The following is a 19,597-nucleotide window of genomic DNA, read 5'->3' as shown; positions in this document are numbered from 1 at the left end:
AGCTTTGAACCTTCCTAGATTAACACTTCTGCATTTTGAACCCAAAATCTGAACTTCGCTTGCATTGAACCTGCAACATGAGTCAACTGAACAAGTGAACCACTTTGAATTACTTTGAACTGAGGTTCAAAGTGGTTCGAAGCTATGAATTACAAGTTTTAAAACCTTGGTTGTATCGAGTACTAACAACCTTCCAGCCTATAGATTGTGTTTCTTCTTTTATGGTTAGACGATGACCTGTGGAAAAAAGTAGTATTTTTATCCCCCTCTATTAACCATTGGACTCTTGATCTTTGTTTCCAAAAAATTTCCTCCCTCAAAACAATATCCTTCCACCTTTTTCTATATTCCTATTCATCCTGGGTAGCACTTTCTAGATTAATTCCTTCAACAATCTCCCCTTGGAGTTCTTTAAGTTTTTCCTCCACTTCCCTTTAACTTTAAACAAGTCTCCAAAAGAGCTATTCGCCCAACCCTTAACATTTCTCCTTGTATTATCAAGTTTTTGGGTCAGTCTACACATTGCAATACCATCTATCCTTATATTCCACCATTCTTGAACTAGATCTTTGAATTCTAGGTAAGACTACCACATTATTTCATATCTGAAAGGTCTCGGCCCACTTATTAAACCATCCTCCCACTTGAAGATTAAGGGGGAATGATCAAAAGCAATTCTAGTGAGGTTCTCCAGAAGGGAATTGCCTAGCCGATTCCAATTTCCTGTCACCATTTGCCTATCCAGTCTAACCTAGATAAGGTCTCTCCCCTTTCTATTATTGGTCCAAGTAAATGGATTCCCTCTCAGTTCCACATCAATAAAATCCATTCTGCTCATAAAATCATTAAGATCTTGCAAACTTTTAGGGCAGTCCTTGTTACCTCCTAATTTCTCCAAATGGTAAAAAGGGGTATTAAAGTCTCCCATACACATTACTTGCTTATCCTTCATTGTTTATAAAATCCTAACCCACTTGTCATACATTTCCTTTCTCCCTACCTTTTGCTATTGGAAGCATAGATATTGATGAGCCCCCAATATTGAGTATTGGTTTGGGAATCAGTTATTATAAAATTTCTATCCTTCCAAACCTCAACTCCTGTCATAGAGTACGGGTTCCACAGAGTAGCAATACCCCCCAAGGCACCTTCAGCCTCCATATGCTTGTAAGCAGCACCCGGCCAAATATATAAGTGTAATGTTAGTTGTATTATATGTTTTTTTTTTTTTTTTTTTTTAATAAGTCGTCAACCTTCTACTTGGTTGTTGAGCCTCTTGAGTTCCTTGGGAGGGGGGTTAAGCAATTACAATATCTTTCCATAACACGACAGTAGAGAACTAAACACAAAATAAAAAATTACTAAATTGACCGACTTACAGAATAGAAAGTTATTAACTCAACTACTTTAATGATCATTGTAAGCTAAATATTCCAATATTTTAGTTTTAAATGATCATTATAGGCTAAACATTCCAGTATTACTGTAATAGTTAGTGATAATGATTCAGGTGCTGTTAGTGTTAGCATTGGGCATAGAGGTAAACTACTAATGCAACATTAATCAAAGATAGTTTCCTTGCAGGATGAAATGCAACAATGCAGGAGTTTCCTTGCAGGATGAAATGCAACAATGCAGGTTGCTACAGAGTTATAGACAAACATTAATCAAGTTAGTTTAAAACTTCTCAGCCACTTTTAAAGATGATCTAAAAAAATAACTCTACTAATGTGGATCAAGTTCTAAAGAAAAACAAACCAAAGGGAACTGCTACAATATTAACATATGGAGCCCTATCAATGAATCCAACTTAAAACATAGAAACATAACGTGTTGATCTATAGATCAGATAATCCGAGAGTTGCATCATTTGCAGAGGAAAAAACAGGTCCAATTGAAAAGACTGCTTTGCAATAAAAATTAAATAGATAATATACTAAATCCAATTCTTATTCCTTTGCATTACCGTATGATCCGAAAGCCTAATTTTATTTCAAAGGATGTCTCTCAATCTACATTCCCAGTTGTGGAATCTTGTATTAAATGACGTACAAATTGACCTTTCACTCTTGGGCGTTGTTCAGCAAGCTTTTTTCTACTTTGGTATCTAACCTGCAAAACAAAAAAGTAGTATAAGAACACCAAAATAAGCTTTTCCTGTCACTAAAGTTGACATACTTCTCTATCTATCCTCTTGTTTTATTTACATCCAAAAAATAAGGATTTCAATGGATTCCATGCGAACGATTGTTCTACTACCAACATACCTTCTTTTCAAAACATCTTTCTTTTCTCTTCAGTCGAAATTTTGTCAGTGCTGCCTCACGTTGAGCAGATCGGTTCTGGTCTACTCCACTTCCACTTGTAACCCCATTGACAAACCCACTTTCTCCATTTGTCACAGTGTTGACAGTAGCATTACTTTGTCCATTGCCATGGTCATTTTTCTCATTTATCCTATTGTTATTTCCATGCTCAATTACATTGAGGATTTCATTGCCATTGCAAGTACTTCCACTATGTACATTGTTGCAGGAACTACAGACAAGAGGCATCATTCTAGATTCTTTCACAATCTGCTTATCTACTTTTAATTGCTGAAGTTCTTGAGACTGGTACTGAAGTGCATGGTTATAATGGTGATAGGCTTCATTTTGCCCATTTGTCTGATTTTTAGTCAATGATAAAAATTTATTCACACTTCCAGTGCCACTGCTTCCCACATCCCCATGATGGCCATCAAGAGCATTATTATCAACCATGCTAGACAAACCATTTATGGGAGCTTCAATAATTGTTGAGTTATTCAAGCTTAGTTCATCTTGTTTTGCCTGTTGATTTGGACATTGATCTTTGTGTGAGTTACAGCAATGATGATGATGTTCAATGTGATAATGATAATGATGATTGCCATGTTGAGATAATTGAGAAGTCTCAGACGGCATAGGCTGTTTCTCATTACAGAAGGAAATGTCATAATTATCTTGTCTTTGCATTCCATTATCCTTAATTGGAAATTTGGATGGTGCACCAGGCCGAGGATAGATCATAGCATGAAATGCAGGACCATAATAAGCAGGAATTGCACTGTAGACTACAGAAACAGGCATCACCATTTCCATATGGGATGGTGCATACAAAGCTGGCATCATCTCATCTTTTATTGGTAACAAAAATGGAATATTATGTGGGCCTGAAAAACCATCAGTGGTACCCACACCTTGATTGTTGCTCCTGCATAAAATTTGTGGTTCCTCAGCAAAAGGTATTGACACATCAACGTCATCTTGCTTTGAACTGTTCACTCCCTCAAACGGAAGCACACGATGTGGTGACATCATTTCTTGAGTTCCTGGAACACCAAGAGAATGAGTGTGTTCGTAATCTTTTGGCATTGAAGTATTGCGTGGAAAGGAGCTACTTGACGGATGTTCAAATTGACTACATTTTGTGTTGTACCTGCACAAACCAATTCAAAAGTAACAGATAATGCAATTGTTAGAGTGAAATATGGGTGTGAGTTGACTTTCAACAAAAATCGAAGATCGGTGATTTTACCTTGAGAATGCTGAAGCAATAGAAGGTTTCAAGACACAACAATTTTCAGGTAAACTACCTTCTGAAATGGAAACTTGTCTTTTAAGTGTGAGCTCCAGTAATGGTGAAAAATTGGAATCAGATATGGTTTCATCTTTTTCAAGGATTTCTTTTTCTTTCTTTGTCCTAAGAGTTTCCTCATCTGCATTTCTCCCCTCATTTTTTCTAGCTATGGAACCTAATAAGTCAATAGCCTCTCTGCAAGGCTCAGAACATTCACTGACAAATGTTGTCAAATTTGTATTTGCTTTTTGCATATCCACATGATCATGTGAGGGTACATCTTTCTTTTTCACACATATCTGGGCACAGACCATCTTCTTATCCCTGCAATTTTGAGGATCTGCCGATGCTTCTCTTGGGGACGAAAAATCCACATTCTTGCCCATTTTGCAATCTGCACAAAAAAGAAAACATATCTTATTCAGTTAAATCATCTCATATTGTGAATTTATTAACCCTGGCTATAGTGACTTCAAAAATTCAATATGAAAAACAGGTTAATAAAGAAATAACTTAAGATAGTTACCCTCTATCTTTTTATCACTACAATCCCCAGAAGTTTCAACAATGCACACAAACTCTTTCTGAAACTGATCTCTATTTGACTTGATAACATTCAAAGAACTGGCATTATTATGATTGTGGTCAACCTTGCACTCGTCACTCTGTTCAAGATCTTCATTCCCTGCCTGTTTTGACAAAAAGAAGCCATATGAGAGAAGAAAAATACAGATTGGGATTTACAATATTTTGGATCAACAAAAAATGTGAGCAGTAATCAATTCTATGAAGAAGCATTGGATAGGGATCTAAAGGACTTGAAAATTCTTTTTACTTCTGAGTGCAATTTGTGCTTCTGGGATTGCATAAATGATAGGAATGTGAGTGAGGCTTAAATGCATCCCTCAGAGAACTAGCTGAGTATTAGAGTTCAAAGGTGTTTTGTTCAGTGGTGACTGGTGCTGCAGATTTAGGAGCCAATGGAAGCAATAGACATGGACCTAGTGAGAAGCGTATAAAACAACCCTGTAAAATATAATAGATATCTGTCTTTTCTGTTAGTTGTCCCTTCTCTATATTCTGCAGCTTTTCAACAATGCAACCAAGCCGTTCTTTATTTAATGATTAGTTTAAAAACAAGTGTTGATAAAAGATAATCCCGTGCCTCTTTAAAAACATGTGCAGTAGGGGTCGGACATAAACTACACTAGCTCAAACAAATGGGTTGGCATGAACCTGTCAACTCAAAAGGGCATTTATGGCTAGGTGTGCAGCATATGACTGTTGGTTAGGGCTTCCCCCATCATTAAGATCAATTTTAAGGACTTGTCTCTCAGGATTAATTATTGCATGCTATAACTACAAGCTTGACGGTAAATTTACAAGGGTGTGGTAGCTTGTGCATACTTGCATAGCAGTGTTTCTTGCATAGAGTATCCCTTGATCCTTTGTGAATATGTTTCTAAATAAGGTCTTTTGCACCAATGCATCTCATGCTATTTTATTTTCTCCTTACTGTTACATTCCAAAATTTTGACCTATTAAAATAAGTTTATAGCCATTGAGATGATTAGTGAAAACCTTCACTTTCTTTTGATCATGTGAAAAGGGAAGATATAGTTAACCGTTTATTTCATGTGAACTTGGTCATTAACCGTTAGTATGAATAATTGTTTGTTATATTTACTTGATGATGGTAGTTGGCCATTGTTACAATTATCTATGTTATATTCTAATATTGATTTAAAAGGAAGAACTTGGTATCATTGTGGAAATGTTGCACAGGGGATTGCAGAAGCAGATGAAGGGGGAGAAAGCATTGCTAATTGGGATTCAAGGGGTTGGGGCACTATTTTAGTCCATTTGTCAATCGTCAGGTATGACCTCCAACTACCTTGATAAGGATTTAGTGACTTCTCAATAGAGTACATCACTGGACAGTCATGAGCTACTTGGACAAACATCTATATCTATCAGTAGCAAAAATTCATATTCAGAATCATTACCTTTGTTGTTCTATGATGGTGTCTCCATTTTTCTTTCATCATCACCTATATATATATATGATGCCACCATGATACTAAAATAGTATCTATAGTTCGTCCCTATTAATATATGTATAAATATATACATGTGTATATATCAAGGGGATATGAGGTTAAAATATATTGTAATTCTCCAAACTACGCTTGTATATAGCTATAAGTATTTTGATAGGTGTGACCTCAGATACAATAATATTATGATGGAATTAATTAAAAATAATATATATATATATATATATATATATATATATATGATTTAAATATAGAATCTTTTAATAATCCAACTTATATTTTCTGTCCATGTGAGACAGCCAAATACACTTGGCGCCACCTCTCTCTTCTTTCTTTTTTATCTTGCTTAGCTTCAAAGCAATGATCTTGTAACTGCTACCTTGAGCAAGCAAGGAAAGGCCGTGGCTCATTGATTCATAGGAGTATTATATTTACATTATGGCATGATTGATGGAAGAATCTCTCTCACATTCAAACGTTGGCTTCTATCTCATTTCATACCTCCGCCATAATATAGCAAGAGTCATTCCAAGCCATGCGGTTGGAGCATCACCTAAGCTAGCAAGTAAACACCATCCAAGTTATGAGTTCTGCATTTTAGCACCCGATAGTGCACTCTCTTTCAATGCACGTGCACTCTCTTTCAACGCATTTGATTTATATGATTTTGTATTATGCTCTAGTTATAGTTCCATATCCATGCTATGTGGCAATCTGATTTCAATATTATTAATTTCGTCTATGCAATCGAAGACATGCTCTATAATAATGCATTGGGTTTCATGATAGCATACAAACATCACTATGTGTCTTAAGTCAGTTCACTTGACATTTCTGATTTTCGAGTTCTCTGAAATGACTTTTGTTCAAATAAGGCAGAGTTGTTAGATGCGTAATTGCTTAGAAGCTATGCACTTCCTTGTCTTACCTCTATTGTGAAAGTTGTTCTATCGTTCTGAAATTGTAAGAACTGAACTTATCACTGCTCAATATAGTACTCACATGGTTTTGTTGTGAGGTTTTTACACCATCACCCCAAAACTTTGGGGACCCCCCTTTTTTTGATCGCCTTGGCGATAAATAATTTTTGAAGTTGTCCAAAGAAAATTCAGTCTTAGAAAATTTTGAGACTTGGGCGCCCTTCAAGGCCAAGGGGGAGAAAGGTTAAATTTATTTTCACCCAGTTTCAACTTGATTTTCTAGGGCAGACAATTTCATCCTTAGGCCGAACAAATTTTAAAGAACAACACTTGGCAGGGTAGAATTGTGAATTTTGTACTTAGACATTTTCTTTTGAAAATTTGAATATAATTGTGTAAATTTGGATAATTTTCAAAAAATAAAAATTTTGTTAAATTTGGTCTTTTGGAAAATCTTCAACTTTTGGTGAAAAGAGATTAATTTTGTGATGATGAAATCAAATTGCAAAATCAATTTTTAGGCTCTAAGAGAAATGATTTATTTGTGTTAAAATGCTAGAATTGCTTATAGCTAAATCGATTAGAATTAAAATTGCAAAATTTGGCTTTAAATGGATTAAAATTGCCTTGAAAGCTTTTTAGTCTTTAATGAAATTAGCAATTTAATATTGAAAAATGGCTTTTGGCTAGCCAAAATCCAATTTTAATGACGTATTAATTACTAAATCTTCATTAAATGGAAATATTTAACACCTCTAAGGCATTATTTACTTTCTTTTGCAATTTTGGTCCAACTGGCAATTTAAAAAGTTAATTTTCATCATGACAAAATTAATTTTGGTTAAGTATTTAATTGTTGGGCCAGATTTGGAATTAATTTTTGTTTTTCTTTCTCCCAGGGTCCAAGTCGGCCAGCTAGGGAAGGTTTGTGGAGTTGGCTATAAGAGGAACCTCCTTCCTCTTCTTTCCTCACTTCTCATTTCCAGCTCTTCTTTGTTTGGCGATTTTCCTTGCAAGGCAATTTTTTCTCCATTTTTGGCGATTTTGGTCTTGAGAGCAGATTTCTCTTCCATTGGCGATTTTCTTAAGGGTAGATTTGACCCTTGTCTTGGGCAATTTTTGGTGGGAAGGCAGATTTTTCATGGTGTTGGCAATTTTTTGCAATTTTATTTGGATGTGAATTACATGGTAAAATTCTGATTTGGAAAGGATTTGAAATTCTTGAGGTCTGATCCTAAATTCCGAAAAGTCACTGTCCGGCTATTGGTTAAGGTGAATTTTAATCATTTAGAGTTGAAAGGGGTCCTTAAGTTGACATCCTTCTTTCGTTCTAGTCTAAGGATTGCTTCCCTTGGTTCTGCTAGTCTTATGGTCCAACACTCTACCATCTTGTAATAGGGCGACGAGATGGAGGGCGTTAGTGCAAGTAAGAATCCCAAGTGGACAGACACTAAGAAAGACAAAGAGGATATGATGCCCAAAACACCTTTTTTCTCGAAAATGAAACAAATAACCAACACCAATATTGGTACAGTAGACATGATACAGATGAAGGAAAAACTAAAGGAAGGACAATCCCCCTTGGCAAAGAAGATACAGAGGGCGGTAGTACATCACAACCCAAGCATCGACACTTCCATTTCAACCATGATGAGCGACGTGGGGATGGCACTTAATTTTGAGGATATCAGAGAAGAGGATATGAATGAGAGATTTTGGATCAAGGTTGGATGAGTTAGAAAAGGTTACTCTCAAGAAGCATTTGGGCACCCTTTCCTCTCTCAATGTTTTTAGTGGATTTGTGAAAGAATATGAAAAGGATCATGAAAAGATACTACAAGCAGCAAGCAGCATGGTGAAGTTAGCGAAACTCAAGACAAAGCACACACCTTGTCCTCCTATAGAAGAAGCTAATGGAAGGCTAGCTAAGTTCATTGCCTTAGCGATAAGAATGAAAGAAAAAGGGAGATTTATATTAGAAGATCATTTCATGTAAGCCCAAGAGGCAATTTATTTTTCTTTTAGAATAGGACAAGTGTCTATTTTTTATTAGCCACCATTTTGGTGCCTTTTCATTGGTTGCCACAATTGCACTTTTTTCATTGGTCCATTGATGAGGTGGCGTCTTCTCATTGGCTGATGGGATGGCAACCCGGATCCAATCTGGATCGTTGATCTTGTTTTGATCTCCATCGTCCGTTGTATTGTTGGCCCCTATATAAGGCCATTTGCTCTCATTTGTAAAACGTTGGAGAAATTGTTGCTAAGATAATGCCAAAATTCGCTATTTCTTTCTCATTGTTGTGACTTGCATGGTGATTAAGGGCCTTTATTGCATGTTTTCTACTTCCAAATAGTTAAGAGTTAAATTTCCTTTCAAGTTGTTAAAGTTTGTTGCATTTCGAGTTAAGTGAGGATAAAGTAGATGGATAGTTGTATGGTAGCATTGGTAGATGTTTGATAGGGATCAATACTAGACCACTAGCATCCTAGTGGCTTGTTGAGAAGCTTTGTGTGGCAAACTAGTTTATTTTTCCTTTGAATCATTGCATCTATGAAGGTGGTGCCACTGGTTAGCCTTCATTAGATTCGATCCCCGTCCATTTGCCAACCTTCCATTCATAGGAGTAGGATTAGAATAGTGAGTAGCTAAGTAGTCGAAGTTTAGAAGTAAGTCAAGTATCAAAACACACCCATTCACCCTCCACCACCATTGCTTTCCCACCAACATCATCATTGGTAGACACATCTTACATCATCACCACCATCAACATTATTTGCCACCCGCATATTTCACAAATCCATCACCATCACCATCATTCCACCAAAGTCCAAGTCATCCTTGAATGAACAACGTAAGGCCGCCTACGTGATTACCAGCAAATCACATTGATAAAACTGAGTGAGTATCCACAATTGTAAGGAACATTGGAGTTATTCTCATATCCTATGAGTAATAACTTTTCAAGAGAGGAGTTGTATGTTTGATACTCTGTATCAAATATCTGATTACTAATATGTTATGTAAGTGATACAAAACTCGCATTAACAGGTTTGAGATCAAGATGATCTATTCTCAAAGGGGAGTTATTTTCTTCATGGACTCACCCGGCTGGAGTAGCCAATGAAATAGGTGAAGAGGAAGAAAACCCTGCAAAGAAAAGAAATAGAATCATAACCTTAATATCTAATATTAAAATAAGTTGATAACACATCCAAGTAAGCTCACGTTTGTCCATTTGTACTCTGTTGTCAAGTTGAGTGGTGGTGATCGGGTGTTAGAACCCATCTAAATCCTTGGCCAAGGTTGTTTTACAAGGATGCTTGCCTACTATTGATCACACGATGTCGGTGGTGCCAGTTAATCAGGCATGCCCGCCTATAAGTAAGCGAACATTCTAAACATCGGTGTGCTCGAATGGCTGGACTAAGGTGCCCCAGCCCAACCCCAGGGTAGGGAGGGCCTTTCTTGATAAAAAAGATTGTGTGGGGATTAATATGGTCCATGGTTTGGAGGTTAAGTTCAAGTCATTGCCTCTCCTCTTACAAGAAAGCCGAGGCTTGCACAACATCAACAGATACCTTGGCCAGAATTGTATGTTTTATTTTCAAATCTTTATCATGCAATATTTTTCTCGTAATTAATAAAAAATTCATGGAATGAATGGAAATGATTTAGTTTATGTTGTATAAATCAGTTAGTTATTTCAGTTTTTCAGTTACTTTCACATGAAATGGTTTGTAAGGTGTTATAAATGTTTATTTCGGTAATATGATCATGTGTACTTCTTTCCTAACTGCTTTATTGTCAGAACTTAGTAATTTATTTAAGCCTAGAAAATTCATATATTACACTTACCATGCATACTTTGATTGAAAGTATAAAATACATACTGCTTGGATAATCCCAAATGCCACGTTTCTATATAACATGCAAATCCTGTAATCTACATAATAAATATACGTAACTTAGGAATACACACACAATAATCAAGTAGGTAAACATGCCACAATCTACTCAAATTTATCCAGATAAATTTAGAACTTGAACTTCAATGAATCGAGGTTTATCCAAATACTCAGTGTAGTAAGAGAATCAAAACTGTGTTCGACTCATTTCAAAAAATAAAATTGACCTGCTGGTAAAATTAGACATTTAATCTAGAAAATACAAATATTGAATTTAAGTGGTAAGTTAGATGCGCACTTGTGTACCATTTCCCCTGTCACTGTCAGCATTCTCAATTTTGTCAGCACATGTATTACCGGCATTGATTCTCCCCTCAAGTCGCATACCCTTTTGAAACTTTCTTGCGCCAACCACATTGTTACTCTCCTCATTACTGTAAGTGTTGTTACCAGAGCCAGATGCCTGTTCTAGCCCCACAGATTTTGTATCCTGGTTATCACTGCCAGTGCCACAAACACTGATGCTTGACTGAACCAGAGAACTAGTGAGTTTCAGCCATTAAGTAAAAAAAAACATTCCACACACAAATAACGATGAAAAATACAAAGTTTTTTATTTATAAAAATAAGAACGTACTATAGAAATAAACAGGATATTCATCCATATGAAATTTATATTTTGCAATTAAAAACCAGATTTGTCAACATGTATCTTCTCTAATAATGTAAAACATGACCAAAAGTGGTCCACAAACTTCATAAAGAAAAGGTGAGAAAGAATATAGTTACATTCTGGCGTCTCTTCCAAATATGCTTCCATATATTCTTTAATTCGTTCTTCCTAACAGGTTTGATGAGAAAGTCCACCGCACCCATAGTCAGGCATTTGAAAATTACACTCATAGAATCAAGTGAGGACATCACTGTACAGTGCAAGCAAAGTACACTAAAACATTAAATAACCAATTAACTTGATTGTCAGAATTCTTAAGCAAAAGCAAGAGCACAACTGTTAAAAATAGAAACTTACTAATTACAGGGATGTTCCTATAAATCTCGTGGCCCATAATCTTTTTCAGAAGGCCAATGCCTGAGAGACAAGGAACCATCACCTCTGCCAAGATCAGATTGAAATGGTTACTTGGGTCTTCTAACAGCTCCCATGCTTCCAAGTCATTTACAACAGCAGTAACTGGACAATTTCAACAATACAACAAAAAGAATTAGTTCTAATGTAGTGTTTTAAATATCAATCACAATATGACTAATCATTAATCGAAATAAAAAGAAGTCGTAAGAAGCACAAACAAAACCAAATCCAGGAAGCCAAATTTTAATATTCGTTTGGTATGCAATCATGAAAATTGCTGTGTAAATTTAAATATTCAATAGAGAAAAAATAAATCTCTGACATAGTTTCAAAAAATTTAACATGTGTGCAACTTCTGTTGATGTTTTGATTTGTTTGGAATGATAGTACAAAATGTAACACCACGTATGCACCTTACTAAACTTAAAACTAACCCTATGTTAGAACTATAAACAGATTTTATAGGTATGCACTCTGTACAAGACTTCAATGGGGCATTTTACATAAATGTAAATTACTAATTGGCTATGGTTTTTCCCTGGATGTAAGCACCAAATTATTTAGAGTCAAGCTTTTAAGCAAGATTTGCAGATACTGGTTAAACCAGAGACCAGAATTCCAATGCAGTACAGATACAATGAGATGGAAAATAAAACGAATCTTATTGCTGGCTAAAGAAGAAAACAATATGTTAGTATTTTCAAGAAATAACTGTAACTTTACTGAATGACACACTCTAATTCTCTACAACATAAGTCTAAGATCAACTATAAAAGGGTTACATAGAGACTCCGGGGACTGGTATGGGTACTGGTATGGCTATTTTTCCAAAAGAGGAGACAGAGGTACTCGAAGACACTGGTATTTCACTTAATGTAATTTAATAATTTATAGAAAATCTGAAAATATAGTGGACTGTAACTATAATTCTAAGATACCCAGAGTTTGTAGAACAAAGGGCAGGGAAATAGGTTTCCGGGACTTTATTTTTGCCAGAATAGGGGAGGGCAGTGGACTCTCTCTCTCTCTCTCTCTCTCTCTCTCTCTCTCTATATATATATATATATATATAGTATTATACACACACAAATATGTTCATGAATTCAGAATTTCATAATTACATAACATTGTAACATTCATCACACAACATAATAAAATTTGTAATTATTAATCTAAAGACTAAAATCATTGTATCAATGATCAATGTCATTAATCAAATCATCATAGAACATTGCATCAAATGAATCAAATCGCACCATCACAGAAGAGGAACATAGGATCACATCAAATGAATCAAATGAGAGTTCAAATTTCAATTTCATTAATTCATAGATATAATTCATTGAAACAATGAAAAGCATCCAAAGTTCAAATGCTTCTCCTCTCTGCAAACTCTCCAAAGCAAAGTCAAACAAAGACCTCTACTCTCAAACACAGACCTCTCACAATGCACAGCCATGTCAAAAGAAAATGGAAAAATAAAATTGAAATATTAACAAATAATGTTTGGCTTGATCTTATGACATTTTTTATTTATTTGATAATGTTCAGGGCTGACATGAGGCATGGGGCCCACAAAAGGGTAAAACAAATTGAAAATATTTATAAAAAATTGTTTTGAATCCATTTTGCCGTCAGGAATGGCAATCTCTTCCCAAGATGGTTGGAGGACGACTTTGACATCCCAGAAGTCCTAGGAACGTTCAATGCAAATAGGAAACTCGGTTGACTGTCCTCACGTTTTGGGGATGGTTTATAATTTTTTTGGCCAATCGGGGATGACTTGGAAATATTTCTGTCCATCCCCCCATTCTCGAGACCTTTTCTATTTCTGAAATGTGGGCCTTAGGGGTAAAAACATGCTTTCGGGTAACATTGCTATAATTTAATGATACTTGGAGATGATAACACTAAAATCCCCCAACAATGTCAAACTCCCCACTCATTTCCACTGTTACAGTTGCTTTTATATTCTTAAACCTTGAAATAGCATCCAAGACCATTAGATCTTCCGCCACTAAACTAGCAAAGTCCCTTGTACAAGAGACACGCCCCAATCTCTAGTACACGTCCCAAGGGGTTGGGGACACCTCTTTGTGCAACTATGAACTATAACAATTATGTGTTCAGAGCACTTCTTTATAGGCTTACAAAAGTAACTACAAGGATCAAAGAATTTTGAATTAATATTCCAAAAGGTACCACTTTGTAGCAGAGTAACAAAAAACTCCTATGTCCCTCCTCGGGCACACATATCCTTGTGTCTATATCCATATCTATATTGGGTACGGATACAATATGGCATGGATGGACATCTTATTACCTACCCATGTCTTCCCAAAAATCTTACTTTTTTTGCAATTATATGTCTATGTTGCTTTTGAAGTAATTAAAAATCCTATAACAACTAAACAATTGTGTTAAATATATGTGTATTTTCTTTCTATGAATGTCACATCCAACTGTATACATATTGAAGGTCTTAAAAAAAGGCTATAACCATATCCGATCCCATACCGTATTCATATTTGTACACATATCCATGCAACTTTGATTAGAAGGTATTCTATTCCTATCTACAAAAAAATATAATTAAAGATAAATTAAAATAATCTAATCCAAAAAAAAAAAGGAGAGAGAAGATAAAAGGTCTAATGATAGGCATTCTTCCATTGCCTGGAAATAGCCAAATTGATGTTGAGAATTGCCAAATGTAGCCATTGCGAAAGATGGAAATTTGGCACATAAGTGACCTTTCAAAACTCAAAAGCAACTTTTGAGTTGAAATTAATCCTATTAGACTTCTGATAAATGATGAAAGCTTTTAGAGAATTTTGAAAATCATTGAAAACATTATACCTCAAGGATGTGTCCTCCCCCAAAATCCCTAGCATTTTTGGAACAGGGATGCACCAAGGACTTGGGGATGACATTCCAATGTCCACAGTGGCACCACGAAATCATCATGGTTATGGTAGAAACGCAAGGACGCCCTAGCATCCCCGGAGGTGATAGGGGGACGAAACCGTGTCCCTCAACCCCTAAGGATTGCCCAAGCATCCCCCGACACAACACATAATAAAGTGCAATTTAAAAAATAAAAAAGATCTTTTTATTTGGTTAATGGGTTCTATTTTAACCCTAGGGGTATGTGAGGCCCATTTCTTGTGTTATATTGCTTCAAAACACTATCAAGCTTCTATTTGTATTCATTGATTTCTAAGTGTTATCAACAGCAAGTGAAGAGGTCTCCTTCACTACATTTTGGGCCTTGGCATTTTGATTTTGTGGTTTGGATGTGTTTTGATATATCATATCATGCTACTCAATGTAATCATCTTTATGATGAGATAATATTTTTGATATCTATTATACAATAGAACTCTTCCATTTGCTAATTCAAGTATTTAAAATTTTATTGTTCAATGCTAAATGTTTGATTTCCATATTCAATGTTCAAGTATTTAGTAATTCTAATTTACTGTTTGACATCTTTGTCTTATACTGTTATACATCTTTTCATAGCTAGCATTTGAAGTACCACATGTTTAGTAGTGATGCAGGAGCATCTTGCATGGAAAATAAAAAATTGGAAAAAAATAAAAAATTTGAAAAAAATAAAAATAAAAAAATTGTGGAGGAGAGAAAGTGACGAAAATTAGAGGAGAAATAATTAAAAATAGAAAATAGGAAAAAAGGAGAAAAGAAAGGAAAAGGTGATTTCTATTTTCGAGGTGCATAGGTGGCATAATAGAAAAAAATAAAAAAAATAAATGGTTGTCATTCCATTTATCGAGGTGAGTGGGTAGAATTCTAGAAAGTTATGAATATTGTAGAAAGTTTTGGAAGTTGTAGAAGGTTGTGGAAGTTGTAGAAGGTTGTGGAGGAATTCTAGAAGCTTGTGGATAAGTCATGCATTGGGTGGTAAATGCCTATTTAAGCAAGGCATATGAGCATTTCTAATCAAGCTCAAGGAGAAGCTTGAGAAGTGGAAGCTTGAGAAGTGGAAGCTCGAGGAGTAGAAGCTCGAGGAGAAGCTCGAGAAGGAGAAACTTGAGTAGTGGAAGCTTGGAAAGCTTGAAAAGTTTCAAGGTGTGAAAGAGAAAGAGAAAGTGAAGAGTGAGTTTTCCTGAGTCTATGAACAGAGCGCCGAATGTGAGGCAATTTACAGCAGGATTGTAATGGAGTTGTGAGTGTGTAGACAGAGTGCCGAATGTGAGGCAGTTTACACTTGGATCTTGGATTAGGTTTGTGAGAAGAGCTAGTGGCTGCGGTTTAGAAACAAGGAGGTTGCTTGGTGTCTTGCGAGCACAAGTTGAGATCTTAGAGGTTTCTACCAGAGTGTGGATCTAGGCTAGCTTGGGTTTGGATTGGATCTTGAGAGATCTTATTGCATTCTTTGTCATGAGTTGGTAAGGGTGGTGTGGCCATTTGTCAGTGGTATCAGAGCGGACCTACATCAAGTAGATAGTACACACACACACACACCCGTCGTCCCAAATTTAGGGCCCCTTTGTCCCCCTTGCCCAGATTCTTGTCCCACCATTCCAATGTTCCCCATCCCCTAGGGCAGTGTAACTATGCCCTAACATGATATGTGTATTCACTGAATCTAAAACCCTTCTTCAACAAAAAGTTGATTACTTGTTTTTGTTTATGTCTGAAAGTAAAACCCATTGTATGCAAATTAGGATGATTTTGGCATATTTGGAAAAGAAAAGAGGCACTTGGAAGTGAAGGAATTTTGATACAACAGCTTTACAAGACAATGAGAATATGACTCTTGACTAATTTCTGATAGCTTTAAAACCCTCATCCACAATGCTGGAAATCAGATCTGAAACCTGTTAAAATAGAGGAAATCTGCCTTGTTTCAAATCAATGCTGGAAATCAGATCTGAAACCTGTTATGATAGAGGAAATCTGCCTTGTTTCAAATATGGGTGGACTAATCAACACAGACTTCAACGTTCTAGTGGGCAGTTATTTCTCTCTATAGCATGACATTTAAGGAGTGGAATTCAGACTCAATAGAGTGTATAGCTCTCCCACTACTTTCCCATCTCAGCCTCCAAAGGAATGGGCTCTCTATGTAGGATGTTAATTTTGTGTCATCTCAAGTGTCCCAATGGGAGCGCTGTCCATGAGAGAGGTTTTTTGCTGAATTCATAACACACTCCCTCAATGAAGGGTTAAATTCACTGGACTTCCTATGGAAGCAGTGGAGAATGAGCATTGTCCAATTTGCAAGCCATTTTCACCACCTCACTTGTGACATTTGCCACTGACTTCAAATCCTATATGTATCATTGAATTCTCCCTAGTGGATCACTCAGATCAGGTTTAGAGCTATGTCGTAATATCCTCATCATTTTGATGAACCAAGCTAGGTGACTCCTCATGAAATTGTGGTCTTGTCCATAATTTTGGGGAATTGATTGCTTCCAATGGTGGAATACTTGCCTTCACCTGTGTTATACAGCCTTCTAGCTATTGTAGATCTCCCTCCAATTGCTGTAGATCTGCCCTTGGTTTCTCTTTTCCTTGTGACGGAATCAAGGGGAGATACTCCATGACCTTGATGGCAGCCCCTGACATAATCAACCACGTAGCGCTTTCTCTTGATGCATCTTTTGAAAGCTCAAGAAGTGTAATATTAGGAGAAAGCTCTATAAGAGGAGCACCAGAGGAAGATGTAGTTAGTTCAATTATTTCAAGTTCCTCATCCTCTTCACAATTGCCTCACTTTGTAGGTTCGTCTTCAGAAGAGGAATTATTTATTCTTATTTACATATTTGTAGAATTGTTTTGGCTTCCTCACGTTTACCGGTCAAAACCTATAATCCAAGATTCTTTCATCAAAGAATAGATAGCCACGAGGGATCATTCTTTGGATTTGGTTTGAAGCTTTTCATTGCAATTGATCATACCTATGCAAGATATGCCTCCAAGAAGAAGGTGTTTCCTTATTGAGTCATATAAAAGGTCTTATGTTTAAGAGATAAAGTTCTATAAATGTGTGCTAATAGAATCTTGGCCAGATTAAAAATTACTCCTTTACTAGGTCCAGCCATATATTTGATCATGCAAATTGGCAAGTTTAATGCCCATGTTGACCCCATTAATCTATTTTGGATGAAGTCTATATACACTTCCATTCTTCATTGTCAAGGTGGTCTTTTCACAAACCTCTATTACCTTTGTGATGCAGAGCCAAGCAACAAGCAAGGTGTTCTTTCCCCACACCCGCACTACTTTGGCCACTCCAAGTTGTTCTTCCTTGATTAAAGTGATTTAGGACTCATTCAATCAGTTTCTAATCTCACAAGACTTTTGTGTGATAAGATCCATCAATGGGTGGTAACTACTTCACATTACCCCTTAAGACACTACCCCCTCTAAGGTGCTAGGTCACTCTAACCAATAGATGGGATGAAATTCTTTTGTACTGTTGGTCATGTTTTTACCTCACGCTTTTCTAAGTATGTTTCATTATGTTTGTTCCTGGTTTTTATCTGCAAATTAGGGTTTAGTCTTTTTTAAACTTGTTAACCCTACGAAAAACCCTAATTAGCGTTAAGTAGGATTGTGCCCTAAGCAAGCCTTTTTAGGTTGTTTGCCCTTCCTCATAATCGAGCGGGAAAATTATTTTCAAAACATACCTTTTTTCCCGGAACCTATTTTAACTATGCATTTCGTTTCATGACGTTCTCGAAAAAAACCTTTACCGTTAGATCTTTGCAAAATCTAGGGTGGTCGCCATATGGTTATAAGAATTTGTGTGCATTTTATCCCTAGTGAGATGGCAACCAAGCAGTTATTACATGCGGGATCCAATTGGTGAATAAGCATGGTTTCAAAGTGCATTACCCTCACCGTCAGATCTTCTTAAGATTAATGGTGGTCGCTATGTCACCACCGAAAGTTGTGAGAACTTTATCGGTCACAACATGGCGACCTCCCGCAAAGGAGAAACATGGCAGGACCAAAACTAAAGACGAGCCCCATGATTTTGCTTGTCATTAATAAGCCTCGTCAACACGATGGAATGTCAGAGATGTCGAGCAAAATTAAAGATATATCATAACAAGAACGTGTTGTTGATTAACGACATCAAATCTATGGTGCTCGCTATGTCGCCACCGGAAGTTGTAAGAACTTTACCGGTCGCTACATGGCGACCTCTCGTGAAAGGAGAATGTGGAGGAACCTAATTTCAAAAGCGGCGCCGCAAAGACTACTTGTCATAAATGGCCCTACCAACATATCAGGATGGTATGATGTCATATGCCACCATGGATTTGCACTCAGAAAAAGATACTTGTTGATTTGTGCCATCAAATCTCTACCAGATCAATGGTGATCACCATGTCGCTGTAGAAACTTGCTCGATCTTTAGTGTTCGCAACATAGCGACCAAAGGAAAGAAAGGACCCACCTCATTTGCAATAAAAATAATCATAAAATGTTCATCATCCGATAAAGGCAGCATCAACGATGGTCCCTATGTTGCTATAAGGAGTTGCTCAATGTTTATACTTAGCGACATAGCAAGAGCGTGACACGTGTTCAAAAGCACTAGTGGATCCAATGTAACTTGCCAACAAGAAAAGGAAAGGCCTATGTGGAGAGTTTTAATTAGGTAGACTGTTGTTAAGAAAATAACTTGAATAACCTACAGGTCAATAGGTGCAGATCGTGCCTTAATCTTCTTGTCTTATATCCTCTAATGAATGACATTTGTATTATTTATAATCTCTATACAAGTGCCTACGATCAGGATGAGATTAGTGAGTTTGACTATTAACTAAATTTTAGTCAAGTTTGTTATTAATTCCTAGTCGCCGACTTGGAGACATTAAATTAATAGGTGAATGTCAAGGGTTATGTCCCTTAAGGGACATACCCTATAGTGAGGATATAAAGACGAGTATTGTATGTAGTTTGTAGAACACACAGCAATCTACAGTCTGGTCTACAAGCATACATCACCATACGGGTTCCTTACAATAATTTTAACA

The 19,597-nt window shown here is 36.4% G+C and overlaps 1 protein-coding gene across 1 annotated transcript in view; it reads right to left on the bottom strand.

Moving 5' to 3' along the window:
- Window positions 1-1,810: 1,810 nt before the first annotated feature.
- The window catches only part of LOC149574752 (two-component response regulator-like PRR73), a 70,522-nt gene continuing 52,735 nt past the window's right edge, over window positions 1,811-19,597 (bottom strand). The window contains exons 3-9 of the mRNA XM_089814569.1: window positions 11,517-11,678; window positions 11,276-11,409; window positions 10,785-11,015; window positions 4,127-4,289; window positions 3,559-3,994; window positions 2,268-3,459; window positions 1,811-2,112 (exon numbers count right to left, since the gene is read on the bottom strand). Of these exons, the coding sequence (XP_089670695.1) occupies window positions 2,008-2,112; window positions 2,268-3,459; window positions 3,559-3,994; window positions 4,127-4,289; window positions 10,785-11,015; window positions 11,276-11,409; window positions 11,517-11,678 (2,423 nt within the window). The 3' untranslated portion in view covers window positions 1,811-2,007. The remainder of the gene's footprint in view (window positions 2,113-2,267; window positions 3,460-3,558; window positions 3,995-4,126; window positions 4,290-10,784; window positions 11,016-11,275; window positions 11,410-11,516; window positions 11,679-19,597) is intronic.

The sequence above is a fragment of the Cupressus sempervirens genome, chromosome 2, assembly GCF_028749045.1.
Source record: "Cupressus sempervirens isolate cs-2001-9-10 chromosome 2, ASM2874904v1, whole genome shotgun sequence".
Taxonomy (NCBI): domain Eukaryota; kingdom Viridiplantae; phylum Streptophyta; class Pinopsida; order Cupressales; family Cupressaceae; genus Cupressus; species Cupressus sempervirens.
Note: the sequence above shows the minus strand (reverse complement) of the source record. Positions and strands in the feature narration are given on the sequence as shown.